At 48.1% G+C, this 27,282-nt stretch overlaps 1 protein-coding gene across 1 annotated transcript; it reads right to left on the minus strand.

The window, feature by feature from the left end:
* Nucleotides 1-5,309: 5,309 nt before the first annotated feature.
* On the minus strand, nucleotides 5,310-12,664 carry LOC116909576 (arachidonate 12-lipoxygenase, epidermal-type). The gene is made up of 14 exons (XM_032913196.1): nucleotides 12,460-12,664; nucleotides 11,851-12,052; nucleotides 11,576-11,657; nucleotides 11,371-11,493; nucleotides 11,179-11,282; nucleotides 10,874-11,034; nucleotides 9,610-9,753; nucleotides 9,305-9,514; nucleotides 7,801-7,887; nucleotides 7,458-7,627; nucleotides 7,238-7,360; nucleotides 6,148-6,247; nucleotides 5,872-6,039; nucleotides 5,310-5,751 (listed from the first exon to the last, which is right to left on the minus strand). The coding sequence occupies exons 1-14, from the start codon at nucleotides 12,592-12,594 to the stop codon at nucleotides 5,572-5,574; spliced, it is 1,989 nt and encodes a 662-aa protein (XP_032769087.1). The 5' UTR covers nucleotides 12,595-12,664; the 3' UTR covers nucleotides 5,310-5,571.
* Between the last annotated feature and the right edge of the window lie 14,618 nt (nucleotides 12,665-27,282).

The raw sequence follows: 27,282 nt of genomic DNA on the forward strand, positions 1-27,282 counted from the left end.
TCTCTAGAGGAACAGAACTTATAGAATAAACACACACATATTCATACATACATACATACATACACACACATATATATATACACACACGTGTGTGTGTGTGTGTGTGTGTGTGTGTGTGTGTATGCATGCTGTGGTCCAGCTAATCCAACAATGGCTGTTTACCAACTGAAGGTCTAAGGATCCAGTATTTGTTCAGTCTACAAGGTTGAATGTCTCAGCCGGTCTTCAGTGTGTCAAAATCACAAAGAAACAACTCAGATGGCAGTGAAAGGGACTTGCCAGCAAGAGCAAGCAAACAGAGAGCAAGCTTCCTTCTCTCATGACCTTCATACAGGCTGCCACCAGAACGTGCCGCCCAGATTAAAGGTGGAGTTTTTTAAAAATATTTATTCATTTATTTTACGCACAGATACACTGCTGCTGTCTTCAGACACCAGAAGGCGGCTTTGGATCCCATTACAGATGGTAGTGAGCCACCACGTGGTTGCTGAGAATTGAACTCAGGACCTCTGGAAGAACAGTCAGTGCTCTTAACCTCTGAGCCATCTCTCCAGCCCCTAACGGTGGATTTTTCTGTTGCTGTGGGTTTTTTGTTTGTTTGTTTGGTTGGTTGGTTGGTTGGTTGGTTGGTTGGTTGGTTGGTTTTGGGTTTGTTTTTTTTTTCTGCTTCCTCAAGGTGCTGTCAGGTAAGATCTCAGTCAGCAGATAAGGCTGTGATTGGGCAGGGGAAGGAGAGGCAGAGCTGAGAGAGAGAGGGAGACAAGATGGAACCAGAAGGAGAGGAAGACGGAGCTGACCCACGTGGTCTGGAGAGGCTGCAGGCAGCCAGGGACCTCATAGATGGGCCATAAGCAGTGTAGGGCACATTGCCCAATCGAAGTGTACAATTTGTATTTATATCAATTGAGTTGTGTGTTCTTTGCAGGGCATTTTGGGGTTGGAGATTTACCGTTGTAAATCTGGCTGGTACATTACACGTCTCTAGTGTTATCATTTTACGGGAGTGGTAGCTGGCTTTCTGAAGTCTAGCCTAGGGGGCAGATGGCCTGCGGAGATCGGAGTGGCGTGGTGGCAAGCTAGCCTCCGGAACCGTGGGGGTGAGCGAGACCGCGCTTGCTTAGCCGGTTTAGCGTGGATCTTTTTTTTTTTTTTTTTTTAAACTACACGCTACATCTTCCCACCTCAGAATATTTAATCAAGAAAAAAAATCCCTCGCAGGTGTACCTAACAAGTGGGTTTTAGTTAATTCCAGATGTAGTCAACCTGACAACCAAGAATCGCCATCTCCGTGGACCAAGGATCCTAATGCCCCAGGTCTGGCAACAAGACTATGGCTACTGTAAAGACCCAAGGACACAGCACCCCAGACTTGGAAGGCAACATGCTGGCTGGAATCGGAACTGAAAATCTCAATGTCCACGTCTCACCCAGGGCTGCAATGCTAGCAAGAACCACTTTTGCATTTGACTGCAGCTGACCAAGGGTTGCTTAGAGTGATGGCTTTCAGTAGCTGTTAGGTGCCAAGCCATGAGTAACTGGAGCCTAGAACAGTAAATGTCTAATCTCAGTACTTTGAATTGTAAGCCTCTAGCTTCTAATGCCCAGGATTCAAAGTCTCTAGTTTTTGGGATTTGGTGCTCTATGCCTCTGTCTGCACTCAAGGGCCCAGCGCTACCAACACTGAATGAACCCACTTTTTGCCAACACCAGGTTTCCAGCCAAGCAGAACAAAGAATCCCGTCCTTGCCAGGTGATGGTGGCCCATGTCTTTAATTCTAGTACTGGGAAAGCATAGGCAGGAGGATCTCTGTGAGTTCGAGGCCAGCCTGGTCTATAGAGTGAGTTCCAGGGCAGCCAGGGCTACTCAGAGAAACCTTGTCTCTAAAAAACAAAATCCAACCAACCAAATAAACCCCATCCTAGTCACTGGTAATAAACACAGAGAATGGATTATCGTTCCGAATCTATAGAAGGAAACCCTCTCACATTTGTCTACATGAATGAACATCAAAGAAACTCCGCAAAGACACTCCGCTAAGTGAAATAAGTCAGTCACAAAAAGAACAGGAAATGGAGACTAGAATTATGGTTCTCAGGTCTAGGAGAGAGGAAGTCACTGCTTCATACACTTACTGCAAACAAGGCGAGTATAGTCAACGTCGCTGAGCTGTGCTGTTGAGCTGACCATCACTGCAAATATCTCCCCAGCCTAGGGTTGCGAGTTCACATCTCCTCTGGTCTGATGTAATCCCACGTGCCCATCTTCATGGCTGTTGCCCTTATGACCTTTCAGAGTCATATCCCAGAAGTCTTTGCTCAGCTCAATGGCATGAACGTTTTAGGTCATCTCATAGTTTAGCAATGTTTAGCAATCTCATAGTTTTAGGTCTTGATTTTAAGTGTTGAACTTGTTTTGAGGAGTTTTTTATTTGCCTTTTTTTGGGAGGGGGAGCGGGATTGTGCACATGAACATTTGTGTGTGTGTGTGTGTGTGTGTGTGTGTGTGTGCACGTGCAGTTGCATACACAAGTTGTGCACACGTGTGGAGAGGCAGAGGTTCTCACCAAGTGTCTTCTGTAATCCCTCCCCTCCTTACTTTTTTTTTTTTTTTTTTTGGTTCTTTTTTTCGGAGCTGGGGACGGAACCAAGGGCCTTGCGCTTCCTAGGCAAGCGCTCTACCGCTGAGCTAAATCCCCAACCTCCCCTCCTTACTTTTTGAGCTATCGTCTCTCACTGAACCTGGATTTTACTAATCGACCATCTTCCTGGGTCACCTTTCTGTTCCTCATGTCATCTCCAGTTCTCGGCCATTACAAATACTGGCGGGATAGACAGATGACTCCAGATGTCCCTTCAGAGTAAGGATTGTTTCTTTCATGTCTATACTGAGGAATAGTATTGGTATAACATACAATAATTTTATTTTAGATTTTCCTTTTAATTTATTCTTTGACAGTTTCAGATGTGTATAATACATTGCTCCCCTCTCACCCCACTCCCATCCCACAAACCTCTGCCTTCCACCCAACAACTCCCTCTCTGCATTCTATTTTTCGTTTGGCTCTGTTGTGTGACTCGCTAAGTTTAACTAGGGCTGCCAGTGTGGGTGTGGGTGTGGGGCTACCCCTGATACATTGAAAAGTGCCTTTTTCTTTTACACCAGTACTTTATTAAAAAATGTATTTCTTTATTTAATGTATGTGTGTTCTGCTGCATGTACACCCGCATGCCAGAAGAGGGCATCAGACCCCCTTATAGATAGCCATAAGTGGTTGCTGGGAACTGAGTTCAGGACAGCTGGGAAAGCAGTCAGTGCTCTTAACCACTGAGCTATCTCACCAGTCCTGAGTACTTATTATTTTTAATTAAACTTTGTGTGTTGATTGTAATTGTGGGTGCACATGTCACAGCATTCAAGCGGAGGTCAGAGGACAACTTTGTATAGTTGGTTCTCTCCGTCCACCTTTGCATGGGTTCTTAGGGGTAAACTGAGGTTGCTGGACCTCAGTGAGCACCTTTATCCACTGACCCATCTCACTGGCGCGCACATGCACACACACTCACACACACACATATTCACACACACACTTACACGCACACACACACTCACACACACACAGAGATACACATGCACAGATATACACCCACACAGAGACATACACACATACACACAGAGATACACAGATAGACACACACACTTGCACACACTCACACGCACACTCACACAGACACACTCACACACACACTCACACGCACACGCACTCACACACACTCACACACTCACACACACACATATACACACATATACAGAGAGAGAGATACACACATACACAGATACACACACACACTCTCACACACACAGATACACACACACACACAAGCACACACACAGATACACAGAGAGAGAGATACACACATACACAGATACACACAGATACAGATATACACACATACAGAGACACACACACACATACACACACACACACACACACACACACACACACACACACGGATTCAATTAGCTTAGCAAGAACACTTGTCAGTTCCGGTTCCAGCATCTTGAAATACTTCCTTTACGTTTTGTTCTAGTAGTTCATGGTTTCGGCTGTGACACTCAACTTGACTCTGTTTTGAGTTACCTTTCTACCTGGCTAGAGAGAGTTCTGCATGTGGACAGAACTCATTTTTCAAGGCCCATTGGTTAGAGAGGATGTCCTCTCCCTAATCCTGTATTCCAGCCTCTGTGTCCTATCCCGGTGGCCTGCGTGCCTGTTTTGATGTCAGCGCTACGCTGTTCTGACTGCTATAGTATACACAGTATACTTCGAAGTCTGTGTAATGACTCCTGCTTTCCTTATTTTAACTGTGGTTTATTTTCTATATTCAGAGTTGCTTTTGGTTTGGGTTTGTTTTTGAGATGCCTCAAGAGAAGCTTAGAATTGTTGGTTTTGTTTTTGTTTTGAGAATTTTATGATTGTTTTTCTAATTCTGGGAATAGCGTAGAAGGCTCTCTGTAGCCTGAGTGTTTTTAATGACGGTGACTTTTCCAATCCGTGAATCTGGGATATCTTTCCGTTCTGTCCTCTTTAATATTCCTCAATGGTGTTCACTTTCACCTGTTCAGATGTTTCAGGGAAGTTTATTTCTGGAAATGAGATTGCTCTGTTTGCTTCAGTTTTAGATAATTGACTATTGATATTCAGATGCCACTGATTGGCAGCCCGTGTGCTGCAACCTGGCTGCACTTGTTCGTTGGTTCTAATAGGTTATCGTTGGTAAAGCCACTGGGGGTTACAGGCTCACGTCCTGCTGACAGTGACAGGAAGACTTCTTCCCTCCTGCTGGGAATGTGAGTACCCACCTTTCTTCAGTGCCTGAGACTCTGGGCTCGGTGGTTTGTTTTACTGTTAGCAGAAAGGAAAGAACTGAAGAGGAAGCCTTATCTTGGGTAAGAGCTATGTCTTGGGTAAGGGCTAAGGAGTGATGCAGTCTGAGAAGAGATCGTGGCAGTTTGATGCTGAGCTGGGAAGTCTGACTTCAGTGCAGGCGGCCAGAGGAATGCATTAAAGATTCAGAGAAGCCTGAAGTTCATATCCAGTGTTAAAAGCCATAATTCTCAGCTCCACTGGGTCCAGTCGGCCATAACCAATGTCATGAGTATATGCATAGTTTAAGGAAACCTTTGAGGAAGAGACTTTTGTTCCAGGAAAAACATCATTCCTTGTTCCCTTTATCTGAATAAGAAAGCAGGAAACAAAATAAGATCTTTTTCTCTCACCTCCTCTCACTTTGTATAACTACTTTTATTATTTAGTCATATTTTTTATTAATGTATAAACCGTATCCTTATGGGAAGAGAAGTAGGTAATGGGAATTCAAGAGTAAACAAGCATGTAACTGAAGTCAGCATGGAATTAGGGCAGCTAAAACACCCCAGGAATGACCGCTGTGTATTCCCCAGGGCTGTGTGGTGCGAAGCTATCTATTCACAAGAAGGTGTGGCCACAGAGGACAAGACTGTGCAGACACAGAGACAGCAGCTTCCTCTGGGACAGATCTGGGCAAGGCCTCTCAGATGGTCACACTGTTCTCCACCATGCTGGGTCGGAGGTACTCATAGGGCAGGTCCAGGCTTGCATTCCGGACCTCAATCTCCTTGTCCATGACAGCCAGCTCCTCCTGGAACTGCTTCAGCACAGCCCGGGCCCCGGGGTCTGAGAAATATTCCTCTTTATGCTGCCCCAGGGCCACCTAGGAGAGTGACAACAAAATGGCTCAGGACCTTGGGTCTCTCTCAGGCAAGAATCCTGCCTGCCCCTTGGTCAAGCTGTCTTCCCCACCCCCACGGCAGGACCAGCATCTGTGTCTAACCATGACAGGCTGGTGTCTGCCGAGGAACTTGGTGAATGTAATCTGCATCCGTGCCTGCTGGAGACAAGGCAACGCGTCCAAAATGTCTCCCTCTGTCACATTCTTGGAGGTGGGTGGGGGCTTCCGCATGGTGCATGGGCCATTTGGGATCCAGGAATACCAGTCCAGCTACAGGTAGAAGAGTCACTCAGAAATTCACACCGACTGCCCAGATGTTTGGTGTTTCTCCCCATCCCCTACATCCCAGAAGCCCGGGGAAGCCATCACACAGATTACCTGACCCAGATGTGTAGATGCGTGCTGACCAGTGCACGTGAAGATGCACATGGTAACGAAACGACACAGCTGAGCCCGGGACTCTAAGGACAGGGGGAACCTGGGCAAAATAAAGAGAGGCAGATCTCAGCCATGCAGAAATATCTGGAGATACACAAAGGTCTTGTTCTGGTCATGGCCGCTGGATCTTATGTCTCTCACGGAGTGCACACTCAAAAACTGATGTGTAATGGGGACCATTATGGAAAATCACAGCCAATCACACTGCAGAGTTGTAGAGCCCAGTCCCAGTGGATACAACAACCTGGGGCTCAGGGATCTTTCCAAAGACAGAGCAGAAAGGTTCTAAAAGCCAGAGGCTTGGGAGTTTGCATGAGACTGTGTGTCCTAGGAAGTCAGAAACTACACCCAAGATCTCACCAACTTCCTAAACATGGGCTGGCCAAGGATGACAATAGATGTGCTAAATGGCAGGGGAAAGACCGGGTACCTACACAAAGGCACCTAAGAGACACCGAGAGTGTGAGAAACAGTCTTCCCCAGGGACGAATGCACCAATTGATCATCCAACACCAAACGGGCAGCTCTGAAACCAGAAACATGTAACATTGTACAGACCGAGCAGGGTGTGTGCATATGTGCAAGAATAGATGTGTGCATGTGTGTGCATGTATATACATATATGTATGTAACAACAATTAGTGAAAAGGGCGTCATGGATTTGAATGAGAGCGAGGAGCGGTACATGGGACGGTTTACAGGGAGGGGAAAAAAAGGAAGGAAAAAAATCCCAAAACATAAAAAATAATACTAATTAATAAAAACAAATAAATAAGCTGATGTATAAAGGGTGAGCCATGGGGTAGAAAGGGCAGGGATGAAGAAGGGGATATATTCAAGAGAGATATTAGTTCCGGCTCCACGTGCATGAGGAGAGAGAACTCTGTGGGAGGATGAGAAGGCAAAGGAGCTGCAGAACCCAAGGGTGATCATTAGGGCTTCTGGAGGCCTGGGTGATGCCCGGGGAAGGATTCGTAGATCCAGATGTGGACTGTTTACAGATGTGTGCAAGGCGGACCCTGTGCCTTACCCTCGGTCCTGGGCCCCAAGCAGTCCGATCTCAGTGACCTCGCGGCACCAGACCTGCAGCTCTGGATCTTCCTTCACCTCTCTGTCATTCTTGTAGAAAAGCTCAACCATCCTTTCCACATATCTGTTCCCCAGAGAAGACAGGGCTCAGCCTCAGACCCAGGCGAGGGCTTCTAAAAGCTGCCGTCTGCCCTCTTCACTGTCCCCTCTGTTGTTCTCACCGACTGATGATCTCCCATAACCTGAGGGCATCCCGGGCATACAGAGACGACTTCACATCCAAGAGCCCACGGTCAGCCAAGTCATCCGGAGGGCAAAAGGAGCGGTAGGTCAAACACGCTGTGGCTCTCTGGAGAATGTCCACGTGGCCTCCACTCCCTGTGCTCACCACCTGAGGACAAACTGGGATCAAGCAAGCTAGGTAATAGAATGGGGAGATGAGGCAAATGAAGGACAGCCCTCCTGGGCAAAGTTGTGTTTAGGGGAAGAATATGTGAGGGAAACAGCCTCGAGAGACTTCCAACATTGAATGCCCCTCCCTCTTCACCCATCCCTGTTCCATACCAGATCAAAAATTCCCCATTCCGAGACAAGATTATTCCGTGCCAGGGTGTTGATCTCCATGGTGTAGCGAAAGTGGGGGGCAAGGAGCTGGTTGGTTGTGAGGAAAAGAAATGAGACAGTCAAATCCCAGAAACAGCAGGATCCACAGGGCAAGGGGCTGAGACGACCCGTGATGAGAAGGGAGAGAAATATCTTCCCAAAGTCCTCCAACGTCAAAGGTTCCAGGTTTCACTACTTATTTGCATAATCTTGTGTTTGTTATCATAATTCCAGCCGTCACTGAGCTCAAACCACAGAATCCAGTAGGATCCTTGGCTATGAGCTCCCCCATTTGCCTTGACCAGTACTCATATTCTCTCTCTCTCTCTCTCTCTCTCTCTCTCTCTCTCTCTCTCTCTCTCTCTCTCTTTCTCTCTCTCTCTCTGTCTTTCTCTCTGTCTCTCTGTCTCTCCCCTCTGACTCTCCCTGTCCCTCTCCCTCTCTTTTTCTTCCTCCCTCTTAGGTATTCAATGCCCTGTAGAAGACAATTCTTCCTTGACCCCACCTCCTTTCCCGTCCTAGAAGGACCTGATCTTTCATTTCTCCTTCTCAGTGAGCTTCCCGAGGAGTCTCTACCGCCTCAACTCACAGGTCTCACTCAGCCCACAATCAGACTTCCAGACTCTCTGCTTCCCCAAGTCAGCCTTCCTTGTCAACAAGGTGACCAGTGACGGCCATATTGACAGAGTGGCCTCCTCTGCTACTGTGCTGACAGAAAGGAGAACCAGCCTCTCTCTTCGAACACTTTCTTCTCTGGTGCCACAGACTCAACTCTTTTGTCCCTCCCCCACCTCACTGGGTGCCCCCTCTCTATGGCTCCTTCTACCTCTTTGTGCAGGGTGGGGCTGACTGGAATTCTGTCTCAGGCTCTGTGTGCCTCTCTGGCGCTGCACCTAGAGAATTTCCTCCCGAACAGTGAGCTCAGCTACTCCTCTCTGCAGCCAACTAGAATCCGAACCCCCCAACCCCTTTCTCACACATCACCATCCTCTGCTGCTGTTTTCAGACAGATGTCTACACGTGTATGGTCAGAGCGAGGCTCTGGGCTCTCCTCTCCAAATCTTTCTCACCTTCCTCACTTCCCATCAACATGCGAATCGCTTTCTAATATTTTAGTAATACCTAACATCCAACATAGCCCACACCCCTTTCCTCCTTCACCACTACGGAGCGCTCCTTCTCCGTGGAATGCCCCCACACTTCCCTACCCATCAGACAACCCCGTCACCGGAAGCTGCAACTCCTATGTAAAACATATTCTTTCTCTGTCCCGAGCTCATAGCAAGGGCATACCTTCAGGGTTTCCATAGCAAGCTTTCTCTCTCTGTGTGGCTCTGTATGCTCGCACAGAGAGACTAGGATGGCTGCCTTGCCTTACACGCCCAAGATCAGATCCTGAGTGGATGCTTCCTGAGAACTGTGAACTTCAGACAGCAGATGGACAGTGACAGATACCCTGAAATACCTTGTATATGGGATGCAGGCTGGGTAAGCTCCTCATTGTGGCCACAGAGATAACCTCGGCCATTAGATGTCCCCTTAGCAGATGTGACTGTAACTGGTGCACTTGGAAATCAGAACTTCGGACCCAGATCTTGGCCAGAAGCCAGGCCATGGGAGGGTCTGAGGGCAGGAAGAGCAGGGGTGGGGGACACCCATGTCGAGGTGGCTGGAGCTGGACCAGAAGACAGACAAGGCAGGAGCTGAGGCCCCGTGTGTCTAACGCCCTAATGAGAATCAGGGTTAGGACAGACACATGGTTCCTCGCACCTGAATGACCATGGGTAAGAGTCTCCCATCAGACTGTAGCTTCAGCATGACCAAAGGGGCTGCCACGTGTTGCTGCTTAAAAATTATGACGTTAGGCTTCATCCCATCCAGCAGGGAGAAATCGGCTTCAAACAGAGATCCAGCCTGTGGGATCAGGGCGCATGGGCAGATGAAGAGGCTGGGCGGGGTCAGTTCAGAACCTGCCTTTCTTTCACTTTGCCAAAGTGGATCCCCTCCCTGCCACCCAACAATTTTACACTAAGCAAGTGATCTCCCCGGAGCTGGTGTCCTGGATGTACAGGTCAGTGCTTGAGCCTTCCTGAGTCGAAGTTTGTGCCTTCAATTACCATGGACCACAGTTCCCAGTCTAAGTCCTCACACACACTCCTCACAGGCTTTAGCCAAATGTAGCACGATTTGCTGTTTTACTCCCTCCTCCAAAAAAAAAAAAAAATCTAATTTTTTTTCAAGGCCCTATTTAGTCCTCCTCCTACCAGATTCTTTCCCCTCTTCCTCCTACTCTCCCTCTGCTTCTTTCCTCCCTTCCTCTTCCCTTCTCCTCTTCTTCCTCTTTCTCCTCGCCGCCAACCCCCTCCTCCTCCTTTCCGTTCTTTGGGGCATGATCTCATAAGGTAGCCCTGGGGTAGCCTGGGGCTCACTATGTACAACAGGCCGGCTTTAAACTTGCGACAATTCTTCTGCCGCTGCCTCAAAGCACTGGGTTTACGAGCCACTACACACTTATTGGGTCCTGATTTTCCCTCCAGAAGCTCTCCCTAAGGACGGAGGCTGAGCTCTGTCCCATGAAAAGGGAAGGGGTGAAGATGGGGTGGGGTGTGTAAAGGACCTAAGAATACATCGGTTATAGTTTTCAGCCTCAGGTAATTCTGCCCCTCGCAGGCCCCCAACATTTGGCAATGTTTTTGGTTGTCACGAGGGATGTGCTACTGACATCTAGTAGGTAAGAGGCAGGGGATGGTGCTAGAACCTTCCTGTACAGGAGAGTACCCTACAACCTCACAACCACAGCACAGTTCCAAAGTCGAGAAACTCCAAGTGCTAATGAAACCCGTCACCACTTTGTATCCTAACCTAAAAAGAAACTGATTTTAAAAAGAGAAGTCCTAAATGCAGATAAGGGAGGATATCGATGACGGCGTCACCCAAGGAGAGGTGGGGAGGAAGCGGGGAAGTAGAAGGCAAAGCGGTCGGAACTGGGGGGACGGGTGTTGGGCGGGTAGGCTACACAGATGCAGCACAGGACCTTGAGCTCCTTCTCCAGCTGGGTTTTTAAATCTTCCATCCCTGGAGGCAGGACCAGCCGGGCTGGAAGGCGCTTAGACCGCCTCAGGAGCATGGGGTTTGCACCGTTGAGGAACTGGTACCCAAAGAGGGAATCTTCCTTCCAGGAGTCACGGACCCGTCCTGAGGGCATCAGTTAAGAACACAGTGTGAGCTCTAAATGTATCCTCCAGCGACGCCATTACCTTTTGCGCCCTCTCCCCAGCTCTCTCCGATATCCGGGCTGGAATTCTGATTAAGAGACTTTAGGAAGTTGTGGTAACTGACCGGCCAGAGCAGTCTTGCTATGTGGAAATACTTTCTGGTAATCTTCCAGATGTTGTACACGACTTACGAAGTCTAGAGTCCCCTTAATAGCAAAGTCCTTCAACCTGTGCAAAGGACAGCGTGCAAGAAAATCAAGAAAGAGCCCACCTTGCCACTTAAGGCGAAACCGCGCAAACTCGACCCACTACTCACACTTTGGCCAGAGAGAGGGAAAAATCTAAATCCTTATCCTCCATGAATCTCTGGTTCCTGGGGAGGTCCCGCTCTGTACTTCCTGCTATAGGCAGGATTAATCCCTCCTTCCAGGAGCCCCACCTGGAGGGTAAATACGGAGTCCTGCATGAGGCAGTGGTTTGCAGGCTCTGGAGGGCGATCTCGACGGTTTTCTTGGACTCACCGATACACATTCCTTCTGTCCTCCAGCTCCTGCTCTCGATACTTCCTAAACAGGTTCTTAGTGTCGTCGTTTACCTTCAGGGCTAAGAGAGGAAGACACAAGAGTTTGCTTCCTCTCAGGACACCGCTCTGTGCTAGGGTTGCTTCATCTTCCTGTCCCCTCAATCTCATCCTTTCTCTTCTCTCCCCCCACCCCCACCCCCATCTCTAATCTTTTCCTTTAATTTATTTTATAACAAGTCCAACGACCTCCTGCGGCACCGTCAGTGTCCTCACCAGTGCCCTCGGGTAGGTAGATAGTCTCCTTGCCCTGCACCCAACTGTAGCAGGGGAAAAAGGCTTCTCCTTGGATCCCAGGGCCCTGCACAGTGATCCACTTGCAGAACCAGTCAGAATCCAATAGGCCTTTGTGTTTGCGAAGCTTTACCACCAGGAGGCGCCCTAGATGCAAGGGGACGTCGATCTCCAGCTCTGTCTTCTGTGGGATAAGACACAGTTCCTAAGCAAGTCTGGGGTCCTCCGTGAGGGCAGCGGTGTCAGTGAGCCCTCGGAGAAGCTTGGCTCCGATTGCCCTGCTAAGAATCACTCAAGGAAAGAGACCTGAACCAAGTGGCGCCGAGGAAGGAGCAGGGCGCTCTGTTGGGCTCCAGGCTCCGCTGTGCACCTGCTGCGTGCCCCAGCGCTGTCTCATCCTCGCCCCTCTCCTGTTCCTTACTCTTGCCCCCTTTCCTCACAGTCAGTCCACCTGCGCCTGCTATCATACCCGCGTCATGTTCTCAATGGTTCTCTGGGACCAGGCTTCCTCCCGTCCCCACAGTATCAAGGACCCCTGCAGAGCCTCAGGTCCCGGGTTTCTGCGAGCCCACCCAGTGGCCTCACACTCACCCTTCCCCGCAGTGGCCGCAGCTGCTTCCCAAGGTCTGCCTCCGCATGCTCGCCCACCAGCCACAGCTGCACCAGGTTGGTGGAGCCCGCCAAAAGCGAATCTCCAGTGACCACAAGGATCTTGTACTTGCCCATCTCGGCTGTTCCTCTAGAGGATCTGGGAGAAAAGCTACTCTTAAGAGGATCTGAGAGGCTGCCTCCAAAGAGCCAGAGTTTTGTGTGTTTGAGTTGCTCCGCCCACTCAGGTCCCTCCCTCAACTAAGGTGCAAGTATCTGGTTTCCCAGCAGTTTCCAAAAATGAAACCATACCTTGCTTACTTGGCAAGCTCTTCATGCCCCAACCAGTGACCTAAGCTAGCTAAGCCTCGCGCCCACCCAATTTTAGTGGAAAACAAAAGAGCAGCAGGCGGCGATGAGAGCAGAGGAAAGGCTTTGGGTGGGGGCGTGTTTTTCAGTGGAAATGAGCTTACCATCTTGGCAAGGACAAGGAGTTTTGTTGAGGACAGGTGCAGTAGAGGTGTTCATTGATGGAACTGGAAGGCCCGGAGAGGGAGTTTGGAATTTCCCTATAGTCTTGAAGTTTCCATAGAACCTCCCTGAAACCTGATCTTTCAAGCCAAGGCTTTAGGCTGGACACTCATACTGTGCCTGGTGGGTGAGGTCAGGCGCAGGTGGACAGACTACAGGGAAGGGGAGAGGGACAGGAACAGAGAGAGGACTCGCTTCAGGACTAAGGCTTCCCACCCCACCTCCCAGAGTTTGGCCGCCTTCCTCCTCAGAGTAAGAGGTACATCTCTCCGGCCTATGGCACTCCTGCCAACACTATTCCTGTCTCTGTCTAGGTCCTCCTCTGCTACTGTGGAAAAAGTCCCTGAATCCACCATGGGTTTTGCTTAAGACCTATTCTTGCCTCGTGGTCAAAGGGTCAGTCAAAATACGTGGCTAATACCTGAATCTAAAGCATACAGATGCACTTTCTTGGACAAACCATGGGGGCACGGGAGGCTTGCTGTTAATTTACAGTGAAGCCTGTGCTTAAAGAATCTTGTGGAACAAACACTATAAATGCAGTTTGTCTAGCTCTTTACCAGATTTCTCACAATCTTTCTGATTGTTTGTTTTTCGAGGCAGTTTCAACCCGTCTCTTGTGTTCCTTTCACTGCCCTCTTTCCTGCAGTCAGTCGATCCTGCCTGACACCATGCCCTGATTATCTTCCCAGTGGTTTTCAGACTTCCTCTCCTCTCCCCAGTCCCCAGGACCCTGCAGAATCCCAGGTCCCCAAGTCTCTGCTATCCCATCTGTGGTCCTTCACTCACCCTTCCCAGCAGTGCTGACACAGGCTTTCTCTGTGTAGCCCTAGCTGTCCAGGAATTCACTCTGTAGACCAGGCTGGCCTTGAACTCAGAGATCCGCCTGCTTCTGCCTGAGTGCTGGGATTAAAGGCATGGGGCACTATGCCTAGCTTTTTTTTTTGATACCGTTATCTTGACTACTTCACATCGGTATGCAGTGCTTTCTAAATGACTTTTGCTTATACAGCCAGAGAATGTTCTATTTGATTCTACCATCCTGTGGCTAATATTTATCTATGAGTTGCACAATTTCACAATAATCACAGTTCACATACATAGTTGAAAGCTTACACAACTTGCTTCCCCCCTTAGACATGTTCTCACTATATACCATATGTAGCCCAGGCTGTCTCTGAATTGCAACTTTTCTATGTCAGCCTCCTGAGTCCTGAACAAGTGTTCTTTTTTCATGGTCTGTGTGTTTGTGTGTGTGTGTGTGTGTGTGTGCCTGTCTGTCTGTCTGTATGTATCTGTGTGTGTGCGTGTGTCAGTCTGTCTGTGTGTCTATGTGTGTGTATGTTTGTCTGTGTGTGTGTGCCTGTCTGTCTGTCTGTATGTATCTGTGTGTGTGCGTGTGTCAGTCTGTGTGTCTATGTGTGTGTATGTTTGTTTGTCTGTGTGTGTGTGTGTGTGTGTGTGTGTGTGTGTGTGTGTGTGAGAGAGAGAGAGAGAGAGAGAGAGAGAGAGAGAGAGAGAGAGAGAGAGAGAGAACTTTTGGGAGTGTCTTTCTCTATTGTTCCCTGCCTTATTTCATTGAGACAGAGTCTCCCGCTGACCCAGGAGTTCACTGTTCTGTCTAGGCCGGTTGGTCAGTGAGATCTCAGGACCTGCTTATCTCTACTCCCTGTGTGTGTTGGGGTCACAGGCACATACAGCCATGCCTAGCTTACTTTGTGGACATTGAGGGTTGAAATTTAGGGTCTCCTGCTTTCAGAGTGAATGTTTCTGTCCATGCATCCCCCTCCCTAGTCCCAAAAAACTGTTCTTAGCAGACATACAGTTTACCAGGCAGGCACTGAAGTATCACACCCTCTCCTTGCTACGTGCATTTGGCACTGAAGGCGTGCATGTCAGTCCTTTTGGAGGAGATAACAGGGTAAGTGCCCAAAAGGTTAGCTTGAGAGTCTGGACCTTGAATACCCCTCAAGAGCTCCTGTGTTCTCCACCCCATTCCCAGCACAGCAAAGCTCAGAGGTAGGGTCTTTGGGAGGTGACAGGCACCTCACTCTGAACCTTCAGTTCTTACATCTGAGTTGCCCATCTGTCTTCACAACTTAGGCTTCATTTCCTGAAGTATTGAGTACAGTGTGTCGTCCTTTCTGCCTGTGCCATCCCCCTTTCCAAAGGACAGCAATTGGAAGGAGAAGGGAAAGAAACCACCAGTTCCTGGGGGGTTTTCCAGGTCCTGTGAGACCCACTTGGGTTCTAAGATACCCACGTGTCTTTCCAGCAAACCTCCCTTGCTGCCTACGTTACCTCAAAGTGAGCTTCCAACAAAAGCAAATACAAGACCGAACTCCTAATGGGACCGCGTCCAAGTTACAGATACAGGGGAAATGACGGACTCAAGTGCAGACAGGCCTCAAGAGGTGACTATGGCCAGGAGCTGGGTCCCCTCCCTCGGAACCCACAGTCCCTTTGATTAGTGGTTTGCTCAATGACTCCTTGGATCAAATCAAAAACATTTTCAATCATTGTTAGGTAACAATCTCATTTCAATAAAGTTACTTATTTTGTAATTCTCATGTCAAAGTCCATGCCAGGGCCAGAGAGATGGCTCAGCAGGGAAACACACTTAGCACACAGCTGAGTTTGACTCGGCGTGAGTAGATGAAGAAAACTGATTCACAAAAGTTAGCCTCCGACCTCCACACATGTACCATGCCATGCCTGCCCAGGATCCCACACACATACTCCATGCCCAAACACACACTCACACATATCATACACATACTTACATGCACACATTATGCACATACAATAATGCAAATAAAATAAGCCCTGAAGTGCACTCTGAGCTCTTTTGGTTAGGTCTGGGAGAGTGGAATAAAGGAACTGACTGTGTTTATTAGAGATAGTTGGGTAGCAGGCTCTCTCCTTTGGGACAGAAGATCCGCAGGGGGAGGGGAGCTGGTCAGGGCTCATTGACGTATGCAGAGGGGCTCAAGTATGAGAAGACCAGGTTACAATAGCTTCCTTCTTCTGCAGCTGTTTGTCTCAGCAAGGCAGTGTTATCTGTAGGAACTGCTTGCCCCAGTGAGATACGGTTGGCTGATAACAGTTAGGCAATGCCAGCATCTGTTTTGTATTCTCTCTCTCTCTCTCTCTCTCTCTCTCTCTCTCTCTCTCTCTCTCTCTCTTTCTCTCTCTCTCTCAGATATATATGTATATTTTATAGGTTTATAACAGTAACAGTATCTATTTTATTTTTATTTTCATTTTTATTTATAATTATTATTTTATATTATTATCCGTATATCTTATTTTATATGTACAGGTGTTTTGCCTACATGTATGTAGTTCACCATGTGCATGCAGTGCTCATGAAAATCAGATGAGGACACTGAATTCCCCAGAGCTGGAGTGGCAGACGGTTGTGAGCCAATATGGTGGTGCTGAGAACTGACCCCAGGTCCCCTGGAAGAGCAGCCAGTGTTCTTGACCACTGAACTCCTCTCCAGCCCCACTCAGCCTTTAATGGCCTCCTAGGAAGGGAGCTGGAGACTGTGCACTGACTTACTTCCCTTGCTCCCCTATGACCTGCTGGAGCCCCACCCCCACCCCACTGAGCAAACCCAGATAGAAATCAGAGAGCATGAGAATCCATCAATGTAATCCTCACTCTTTCCTCCCAGGGAAGAGAGGAGCACATATGGGTAGAAAATGGGTTTGGGGAGTGCCCATTATGGGCGTTGCATCCCCTAGGCAGATGAGTCTGTGCTGTAAAGAAAGTTGGTGGAACAAACCATGAGGAACAAGCCAGTAAGCAAGGACTGTTCCTCCATGGCCTGTGCTTTGGTTCCTGCCTCAAGATTCCTGCCTTAGACCCCTGTCCTGGCTTCCCTTGATGTCACACTGTAAAGTAAAGTCCTCCTCCCCAGGTTGCTCTCAGCCAGTGTTTGATCACAGCGACAGAGAAGCCAGTTAGGACAGAGACACACACAAGACGATTTTCATAGTGTTTCCTTTGTAGCCATTCCTAGTCTCAATGGAAACTTCTCTGCAGCTGTCCCTGCAGCTTGGCTTTGGGGACACAGGAACCCTTGCCCCCTCTCCCGTCTGAAAGGCAGCTGTGTGGAGGCACTCACCAATATGGCCACTAAAGACAAGATCTAGGGAAGCGCACTGTCAGCCTTGTGACTCTTGGGTGCAACAGAAGAGGGAAATTTCAGCTCGAATTTATCCATCTGAAGGCAGACAGGGAAGAGAGGAAGTTCCTGGAACCCGCTAACACAAATTCCCTTTTAATATAGTCAAGTTATGTGGAACCACTGGGGCCAAATAGCAAAGTGGTTGTCAGTTTTAATGAGGATGGGCACCCAGATGGGTGAAGCCGATGAATTAACTGGGAGAACAGAGAATCCTGGCAACAGAAGGAGCTGAGGAGTGGTCAGTATTAGGGAGCCCGCTCTCAAAACCCAGCCACCTCATTCCAGGTCCTATCCCATTCCAAGTCCTATCTCTACATAGGATGGGACAAAGGGCCAGACACATGTTCTCTTATGAAACACTTTTACGAACCATTACTGTGGGACCCCCCCACCCCAAGAAGGGGAGGATAGTGTTCCAGGACTGAATTACCCTCCTACCCTTTAATCCCCCTTCAGGCCCTGAGGCCAAAACAATAGCCCTGATGTGGCAGAGGTGCAGGGAGCTTCTGCTCACTGTGCTGAGGAAGCTAAACTTCACCCAGCTTAGTTCTGGCAATGAGCTTTCAAACCTGGACTGAGTTTACTGAACTACTGTGCACCTCTCTCTCCCACAGACAAACAGCCTCACTGGCTATCAGCGATGCAGGTCTAAACACATCGGTTCTAGCTACGTATCTAGATCTTTTTCTTCATACCTTAGATACACAGACATGACTACCTAGAGACAGCAGCAGTATTGTGCCCACAGGAAAGTCCCTTTGTAGGAGGGAAAACCACCAGTTATCTGCGTCTGCTACTGCCAACTAGCAAATAGGAGTTATGAACCTAGCAGGAAGCTTATCCAGGTGGTCTTTGGAATGCCCATCTCACCCCCATTTCAAGACATTAATTAGGCAACGGAAAGCACCAAATCCAAACAAGATTAGAACTCATTAACACAAGAGGGGCACCTAAGGTTTTGTGATCCCCACGTGGGAAGAAACGTGGACTTGAGAAAGTGGAGGTGGGACTGGAAGGAACAGTGGTCATGCGTATAGGCTCGGGTCCTCACTGGAGTTCTGTTCCATCTGCACCTGTCTTAGTCAGGGCTTCTATTCCTGCACAAAACATCTGACCAAGAAGCAAGTTGGGGAGGAAGGGGTTTATTCAGCTTACACCTCCACATTGCTGTTCATCACCAAAGGAAGTCAGGACTGGAACTCACACAAGGCAGGAACCTGGAGGCAGGAGCTGATGCTGAGGCCATGGAGGGCTGCTGCTTACTGGATTGCCGACAAGTACATGCAAGCAGGTGAAGAAGAGTGAATCTTCCTTCTTCCAATGTCCTGATGTAGGTCTCCAGCAGAAGGTGTGGCCCAGATTAAAGACGTGTTCTACCTTACCTGGGCCTAAGCTTTTCATAGCCACTATGCCTCAAGATCTCCAGGCCAAGATCCAGGTCAGAAACTTTTGTCTTCCAGACTCAAGATCTGGATCCCAGGTGATTCTGGGTTGTGCTTCATTCCAAATATCGTCAAGTTGACAACCAGGAATAGCCATTTCAACGTCCTGTGCATGGAACGTCACTAATCTGTCTAACGAAGGAACTGGACGGAGTCCGCTCTCACCTTATCATTGGAGGATCAGTCAGGGTGCAGACGCAGACGGCTTTGTCTCTACACCTGGTAACTCAGTGACACATGCCCAGTACTTAGAAGATCTGACTTAGACATGAGGGAGATAAAGTACAGTGTTGTTGGCTTCAACATGGCCTCTGAATAGAGAACTTTGACTCAGATGTACTAGACCTATCCTTGTTTACCTGTTATCAAAAACAATAAGACACCCCCTGAGTCCTAGCATTCTCTGTCATAGCATTCCTCCTCATAGACTGGCTAAGTGAGTGTCTGACCCATTTAGTGGGGTTATTCGCTACAACTGCATTGGGGTCTTTAAAAACTCCCTTTCGCGTGCCCTGATGTTCAAACCTCCAAACTGTGAGAGAGGACATACTTTAAAGGTCTCTCAGGAGAGTGGCGTATGCCTGGGATCCCAGCACTTGGGAGTGAGGGGCAACCAGGAGTTCAAGGTCATTCCCAACAACGCAGGGAGTTCAGGGCTAGCCTGAGCTACAAGAGACCACATCTTACACACACACACACACACACACACACACACACACACACACACACACACACAAAAAATCAAGAAAAAAAAAAGAGAGATAGGGAACTAGAGGTCTCCTGGCAACTCACCCTCACACTGGGCCCACAGCACCAGCCTTCCCTCCATGCTCCTCAGCGGTCACAGTAGCAGAAAGTTTGGTTCAAGACACAACTGGATATGCACTGTGTCATACTGTGCGTGTTACATGCCACATAAGATCCAAATCTGTCCCCTGATGGTGGCGTCCAACCTTTCCCAAGCCTTCTTTTTATGACTTTTTTTCTTTGTCTACTCCTTCCATCAGTCTATCTTTGCAAATGGTGTGATCTGCACAGTTCTCTTGGACTTGAAATAAACCCCAGTTAAGGCGCAAGTACCCTCGCTCCTTCCCTGTCTGATCTGGCTGAAGTTCACCTTGTAGCTCTGAGAGGCCAAATCTCTTAAGTCCAGACTGCATTTTAGAGAACCCGACCTAAGTTTGAACTCAGGTAAACTAACAGGCTGGTACCTAGCTTTAGTTTCCTAGTTGCCCCCCAACAAACCCCAAGCTTAGCTCCAGTCTCTAGGCTAATCCCCAACAAGACCAGTGTCTCCAGGTTATTCCCCCAACAGACCTGCACCCCCAGGTTACAAGCCCACCCCCTGCCTAACGACCACCAATGCAAAGGGGAGCAGAAGTTAAGTTTATGATGTGACTCCCAGCAGCAGCCAATTACGTTAAAGATCACAGTAGCTTTCCAATTAGAGGCTTGCACACTCATTCCCTGCTTGCTGCTTACTATAAAGCCTTGCCCCGTAGACATTCGGGCTGTCCACTACCACCAAACCGTCCTGCGTGATGGCGGTGGACTGGAGGGCGAGCTAGCTCAAATAGAATAAAGGCCCTGCTGTGAGTTGCATCAGATCAGCTCCTCTGTGGTTTTTTGGAGGTCACTAACATTTCCGTGGCACAACAGTTCTAGATCTCATCTTCTGTCTTGACTGTTGGTACTTCTGTACCCAGAAGGTTTCCAAGAAGATTCAGCCCTCACCCTCATCAGCCCACAGAGCATGAGCCCCACCTAAGCAAAATCCACTCGACTAGAACTTGAGACTCTTACAGGGACCTACAGTTTAGCTGTGGGAAATAGAACATCCACACAGCTGGCAGACATGTTGTCTGAGTAGTCTGTGACTTTAGTGACTTACGTAAACTCTTCCATTTGTGATTTATCCTGGGACACTAGTTCAAATGAGAAACAGGTGACTGACCATCTTAAGACCTGGTTTTTCAAAAATGTGTGCGTGTGTGTGTGTTTCTGTGTCTGTGTTTATGTGTGTTTGTGTGTATGTCTCTGTATGAGTGTGTGTTTGAGTCTCTGTGTGTGCATGAATATACACATGTCTGTGTGTGTACTTATGTCTATGTGTGTATGTTTGTGTATATCTGTGTGTATGTTTTTGTGTCTGTGTGTGTATGTCTCTGTGTGTCTGTGTGTGAGAGTGTGTTTCTGTGTTTCTGTGTGTGTGTTTCTGTGTCTGTGTTTGTGTGTGTATGTCTCTGTATGAGTGTGTGTTTCTGTCTATGTGTGTGTTTGTATCTGTGTGTGCATGAATGTGTATATCTGTGTGTGTGTGCATGGATGTGTATGTCTGTGTGTGTACTTATGTTTGTGTGTGTATGTTTGTGTATATCTGTATGTGTGTTTCTGTGTCTGTGTGTTTCTGTGTATGTCTCTGTGTGTCTCTGTGTGTGTGTCTGTGTGTGAGAGTATGTGTTTCTGTGTGTGTGTGTCTGTGTGTGAGAGTATGTGTTTCTGTGTGTGTGTGTGTGTGTGTATGTGTGTGTGTGTGTGTGTGTGTGTGTGTGTGTGTGTGTGTGTGTTATGCGCTGTGAGCTCACAGAGGCCAGAGGAGGCTCTGGGTCCTTTGGAATGGAGTTGCAGGTGTTAGCTGGCCAGCCCACTATGACTTTGAAGCAAATGGTCTTAAATTCTGAACCATCTCTACAGTCCCTCAAGACCTTCTTAAAACAAGCTCTGGCCATACAAAAATAAAAGTTTATGCAGCCAATAAGTAAGATCCCAGGCCGGAAGAAAGCCATAGCTAACATAAGACCTCAACAGTTTATCTGTTCTAATCCCAGGGCAGTGGGACCAGAAACTAAGTCTACTCACCTTACCAGCTGATGCCCTCACTGAGGAAATTCAAAGATCTTCCCTCAAAGCCCTTGAAGATACAAACAGAGACAACTGTTTCATCCCCTCAAAGTCCAAAACCAGACACTGAGAGGACCACTTGGCATCTTTTTGGTTCCTCACCAAATTCAGTCTTCGCAAAACCATTCCTATCAGGAAGGAAAGCTGAATCAACCCTTCAGCCATCAGTGACATGGCAACCTTACCCCTTACCGGAGCCCAGCAGCAGCCTGTCATCTCTTTTGTCGAAACTCTGACCGTGGGAGGACTGTGGAGTAGACAGAGATGTTGCTCCGGCAGAGCCCTCCATGCTGGTGTGTAGATTTTATCCTCTGTCCTAAATCTCGGGGTGTGGATACCCTCTGGACTTGACTTGCCTGTACCCGCATTAACAGCAGCCCCTCTCAAGTCCCTCTACGTGGCGAACCTTCTGTTGGGATGCATTCCCCCTTGGGAAAATCCACTTGCCTCTTCACATGACCAACAAAGTCATGTGAAAGTTCAACACTTAATTCCACAGTCCCCAGATTACATTGTCCTTATCCCCAACCATCTTAAATGATTGAGCGAGCCGATAAACAAAACTAAAATCTGGAGTGTGCCTAGCTCAGAGCCATCCAGGGCATGAGAGTTCATGCCTAGTCTCCTTGTAACTTGTTATACCATGGTCAGTTGCTATCCCTGGGAGGCTCACTTGGTTTCTGTTGTTGTTGTTGTTGTTGTTGTTTGGGTTTTTTAAAAAGGGAATCAGAGGAGTGGATCTAGAAAAGAGTGGAGGGCAGGGGTGTAGGAGGAGAGGAGAGAGTAGAAACCACAGTCAAGATGTAATGTATGAGAGAATAATTTTTTTTAATTAAAAATAAATTTAAACACCTAAAATTTGAAAAAAAGGGGGGGTTATGAGAGATCCTCATTCTCCATGGTCTATCGAAGTTTTTGTCCCAGTCCTGACGACCTTGCAGACTGCCCCATCCCCACCCACCCCCACCCCATTCCCACCTCAGGCCACAGTATCCGCATAAGGGCTATCAACAGAGAAATGTGAGAAATCTGTGTATAGCATACGCAGAAAACCTCAACTAAGTTCATTCACACTCCTTCCTATGCCCCGCGCCCCCCCACCCGCCCCTGAAGAGCATTTTCTCATCTGTTTCTCATCCTCCCCAGACCTCCTGCTTTTCCCTACGATGTGCCTTTCTATGTCCTCCAACGGCTCCCCCTCTCTTCTTCTATCTCTCTCTATAAAGATACAGATGTGTGTGTGTGTGTGTGTGTGTGTGTGTGTGTGGTGTGTGCGAGTGCGCAAGCGCCTGCGCCTGTGCCTATGTATAGATATAGATGACATAGATGGAATAGTTAGAAAGGATATAAATGTAGATGATATAGTTGTAGCCCCACGTGGCAGTGCTGGTTTAGGACAGAGTATCTGGAGCGCACCAGGCAGCAAACTCCGCCACTGACTCGTCCTCCTAGCCCACAACACGTTTATATCAACCTCTCTCTCTCCATTGCAACACCAGCCACCCACGGATCTCTGTGTGTTATCTCTTCATCCTTCTCTGCTCAAGCTACGCCTCTGGTAACTCCTCCGTGTATCCCCACCCACCAAAAGGTATAGAATTCTTTCGCATAGTTTATCCATAACCTTACCTCCTTTGGGATTGGCTCTGGCCATGTTTTTATAATTGTTAATTGATGTAAGAGGGTGCTGTCCATTGTAAATGGTAACAAACTTAGGCAGGTGGGTCAGGGCTGTGTGAGAAAGGTAGCGGAATGGTAATCTCAGAGCAAGACAATAGGGTAGCATTCTCCTGTGCGTGCGCTCTGCTTCAGTCCCTGCCTCGACAGGAACTGGAACCCCGAGGGACTGGAACCCATGACTCAAAACCAACTCTTTTCTCCCCAAATTGGTTTTGGTCCGAGTTTTATCACAGTAACAGGAAGCAATCTAGAACACCTCCATTTGAGGATGTGTGCCTCTATCCCCGTTGGATGTAGGTTTTTGAAGTGCCTGTTCCCTCTCCTATAAGCAAGCACCTGATCCTGTAGACAGGCACTTCCACCCTCGAATTCTTGAAATACCCATGTCCAAGAATTCCGTGTTTAAACATCCCCGTTTCTTTGATTTACATAACACTGTGTTTCTTTAACAGTCTTACTGATCATCTTTTTATGGGCTAGAATAAAATAAAGCCCAGATAACTAAGATTAAATGTAAAGGCTAAACCACCGCTATGGACTGTTCACTTTCCAGCTCAATGCTGCCCCCATGCGGGACACTCAGAAACCTCACAGGATCATCCATTCATTGGATACCCCACCACGACTCCAGCAACCCGGGCTAAGAGCACTGGCGGCTATTCTAGAGGAATGGAAATTAGTTTCCAGTACCCGCATGGCCACCTACGATTGTCTGTAATTCCAGTTGCATGGGGTCGGACACTCTCTCTGGCCTCCGCAGGCACCAGACGCTTACATGGTATGCAGGCAAAACCTCCATAAACATAATAAAATCATAAAATAAAATAACTCCAGCAAAATGGCCCTTCCTTCATAGCCATCTGGCATCGATTGTGATTCCCGCTTCTCTCGGGGGCACTGACAATTGTAAGAAAAAACTGCTGTCGAACAGTCTGTGATGTCTGTGCCATTATAATAACAAAATTCACGGAGGCTAGAGCGGTTAAGAGTACTTGGTGCTTTTGAGTCCTCAGTTCTGGGGGTGCTCCAGTCCCCATGTCCTGAGATCCACTAATTTGTCTCCTGCCTTCCAAATGTGACCTCTATTAACTATTCCTTGTCTTTCCAGGCAATCCTCGTGGGAACCTCATTCCAATATCTTCCTGCAGATGTCAGTCTGACAACAAGTTTAACAGACAGAGCAACCGATCCTCCGGGAATGTCAGCCTGATAAGACAATTGCTCAAGCCCCTCCTCGCTCCTTCAAGAGGTTCAACTATTGTCTCTGAGTTGTCTGATGACAAACAGTATTGTCCACCTTAAATTGGGGGCTGTCCAACCTTGAACTTTCCTGCACTCCTGTGATGCTGGAGAATGTTAGTTAAAGAACTATGTCCCACCCAGTCTGCATTCAGGAAAGGGCTGGCTGCAAAGGACCACCCTCCCCTATATGACTTAGATAAAACTTGTTCGGTGAGACAAAGCGAGGCACAGACCCTCTACACTCCTATCCTTTGTCTTATAAATCATATATGAACTGTTTGTGCTCACTAGGCAACTGGAGAAAAACATTTTGTGTTTAACGACTGTCTAAGTCAGGGTTTCTATTCCTGCACAAAACATCATGACCAAGGAGAAAATTGGGGAGAAAAGGGTTTATTCAGCTTATACTTTTCCACAACACCAAAGAAAGTCAAGACTGGAACTCTAGCAGGTCAGGAAGCAGGAGCTGATGCAGAGGCCATGGGGGATGTTACTCACTGGTTTGCTTCCCCTGGCTTGTTCAGCTTGCTCTCTTATAGAAGAACCCAAGGCCACCAACCCAGGGACAGCACCACCCACAATGGGCTGGGCCCTTCTGCCTTGATCACTAATTGAGAAAATGCCTTACAGCTGGGTCTCACGGAGGCATTTCCTCAAGGGAGGCTCCTTTCTCTGTGATAACTGCAGCTTGTGCCAAGTTGACACACAACCAGCCAGTACAACTACTTATTGCTTTAGTTGTATATGCTAAAGTGGCTTAATCCAATAGTACAACATATTTGCACAATGTGTAACGATCAAATCAAGGTACTTAATACTCACTTAATATTCGTTGTTACCTTCTGGCTACACCTCTAAGTGCTTCTCTTCTAATTATTTACAGAATGCATAGTAAGCCATGGTGGATTGGTCATTCCATTGTGTTAGGGAAGAGCAGCGTTTATTCTTTCGACCACTGTTCTGTTTCAGCATTTGCTATTCATCCTCCTCTTACTCATCCACCCATCGCCCTCCCTAGGTCAACATTTATAGCACCCAACGTGAGAGGGAACATGTGGTGTCTTAGGGAGCCAAGCGTATTTCACTAATGCAGTGTTTCCCAGTGTTTTCCATCCACTTTCCTCGGTGGGAAAGGTACTGCTGTTCTAATACCTGGTACGGTGACTCCATATCTTAGCGGTTGTGAATCATTATTAAGTTCACCAAACTGCAGTCAAGTCCCTCTGCTCCTCATAGGATGCAGGAATCTTGTCCCATGCCTTTGGCAGAACCAACGTTGGAATGTAGAACAGCTCTCCCCAGATAACTTTAAGGGAAGTTACATTCTGCTCAAAGGCTGATTCCTGCAGCTGTTCACTCTTCCCTGTTAGAGAAAAGTTTGAGAAACCTGACTGTGAGGATTAATTTCAGTAGATAGCTTGAGGAGACCTAGTATTACCCAGGAGAGGGTTTCTGAGTTTGCCTGTAATTGGGTGAAGTGAGGTGGGAAGATCTACCCACTGTGGGGGGCACCATTCCCTGGGCTGGGACCTGCACTGAATAGATGGAGAGAGTGCACAGAGCGCATTTAGTCATGGTATCTTCTTCCTAACCTCAGACACAATGTGGCCAATGCTCCAAGCTTCTGCTGACTTCCCCCCCACTATGGACCGTGCCTTAGACTTCGAGCCAAGCCCTTCCTTCCTTACGTTGCCTTTGTCAGAGCATTCAACACAGCGACAAGAAAAGAAACCAAGACCCGGCCTGTGAGATATAATATGCTCCCCCAAGGCCAGCATGGCGCATACCTGTAATCCCAGCATTCGGGAGGTGAGAAGAGTTCAGGGTCACCCTCAATTTCATCATGAGTTGACACTAGCCTGGGCCACACCAGACCTTATCTTGAAAATGTTCTCATGTTGAAAAACAATCTTTTTAGGGCACAGCCGATAAGGCCATGAGTGCTCTCAGACCAGAGTTCAGACCCTCAGAACCCACGTAAACGCTGGATGCATGTGGCTGCCCACCTGTAATTCTAGCACTCAAAAGGCAGATGGGGGGTGCAGGCAGTGAGGGTCCCTTAAGCAAATTAGTTGGTCAGACAATGTGAACCAGCAAGCTCTGAGTTCAAATGAGAGACTCCACATCCATGGACAAGATGGAAAACAATAGAGAAGGACTCCAACATCAGCCTCCACCTTCACGTGCTCGTGCATACACACAAGCACTCACATATGCACACACATGCAAGCATACACACTCCACACACATACACAGGCAAAAAGGTAGTTTTTAAATGTGTAGGGGGGGCGTTGGGGAGGGGGGGAAGGAGAGGGGGAGGAGGAGAGGGAAGGGGATGGAGAACATGTGTGCAGGTACCACAGCATCTGTGTGAAGATCAGAGAACAACCTGTGTGAGCCAGTTCTGACCTTGCACCATGTGGGTTCCACTCAAGTCGTCAGGCTTGTCATGGGCCTCTTACCTGCTGAACCATCTCACCGCCCCCAAAACATATTTTTAATGAAAGTTTTTTTTTTTTCAGAGCTGAGGACCAAACGCAGGGCCTTGCACTTGCTAGGCAAGCGCTCTACCACTGAGCTAAATCCCCAACCCCTAGGAAAGTTTTAAAATAGCACCTCCTGGGAGAGCAGATGGCTCAGTGATGATGAGGACCTGAGTTCAGATCCCAGCACCCACAGCAGGCAGCTCACACCACCTGCAACTCCAACTCCAGGGGTCCCATGGCTCCTGCAAACATTAGCACACATGAGACTCTGTCTGTCTGTCTCTGTGTGCCTAGCCCTGTCTCTGTCTCTCTGCCTCTCTCTGTCTGTCTCTCTGTCTCTCTGTCTCT

The sequence above is a fragment of the Rattus rattus genome, chromosome 9 (assembly GCF_011064425.1).
Source record: "Rattus rattus isolate New Zealand chromosome 9, Rrattus_CSIRO_v1, whole genome shotgun sequence".
Lineage (NCBI taxonomy): Eukaryota > Metazoa > Chordata > Mammalia > Rodentia > Muridae > Rattus > Rattus rattus.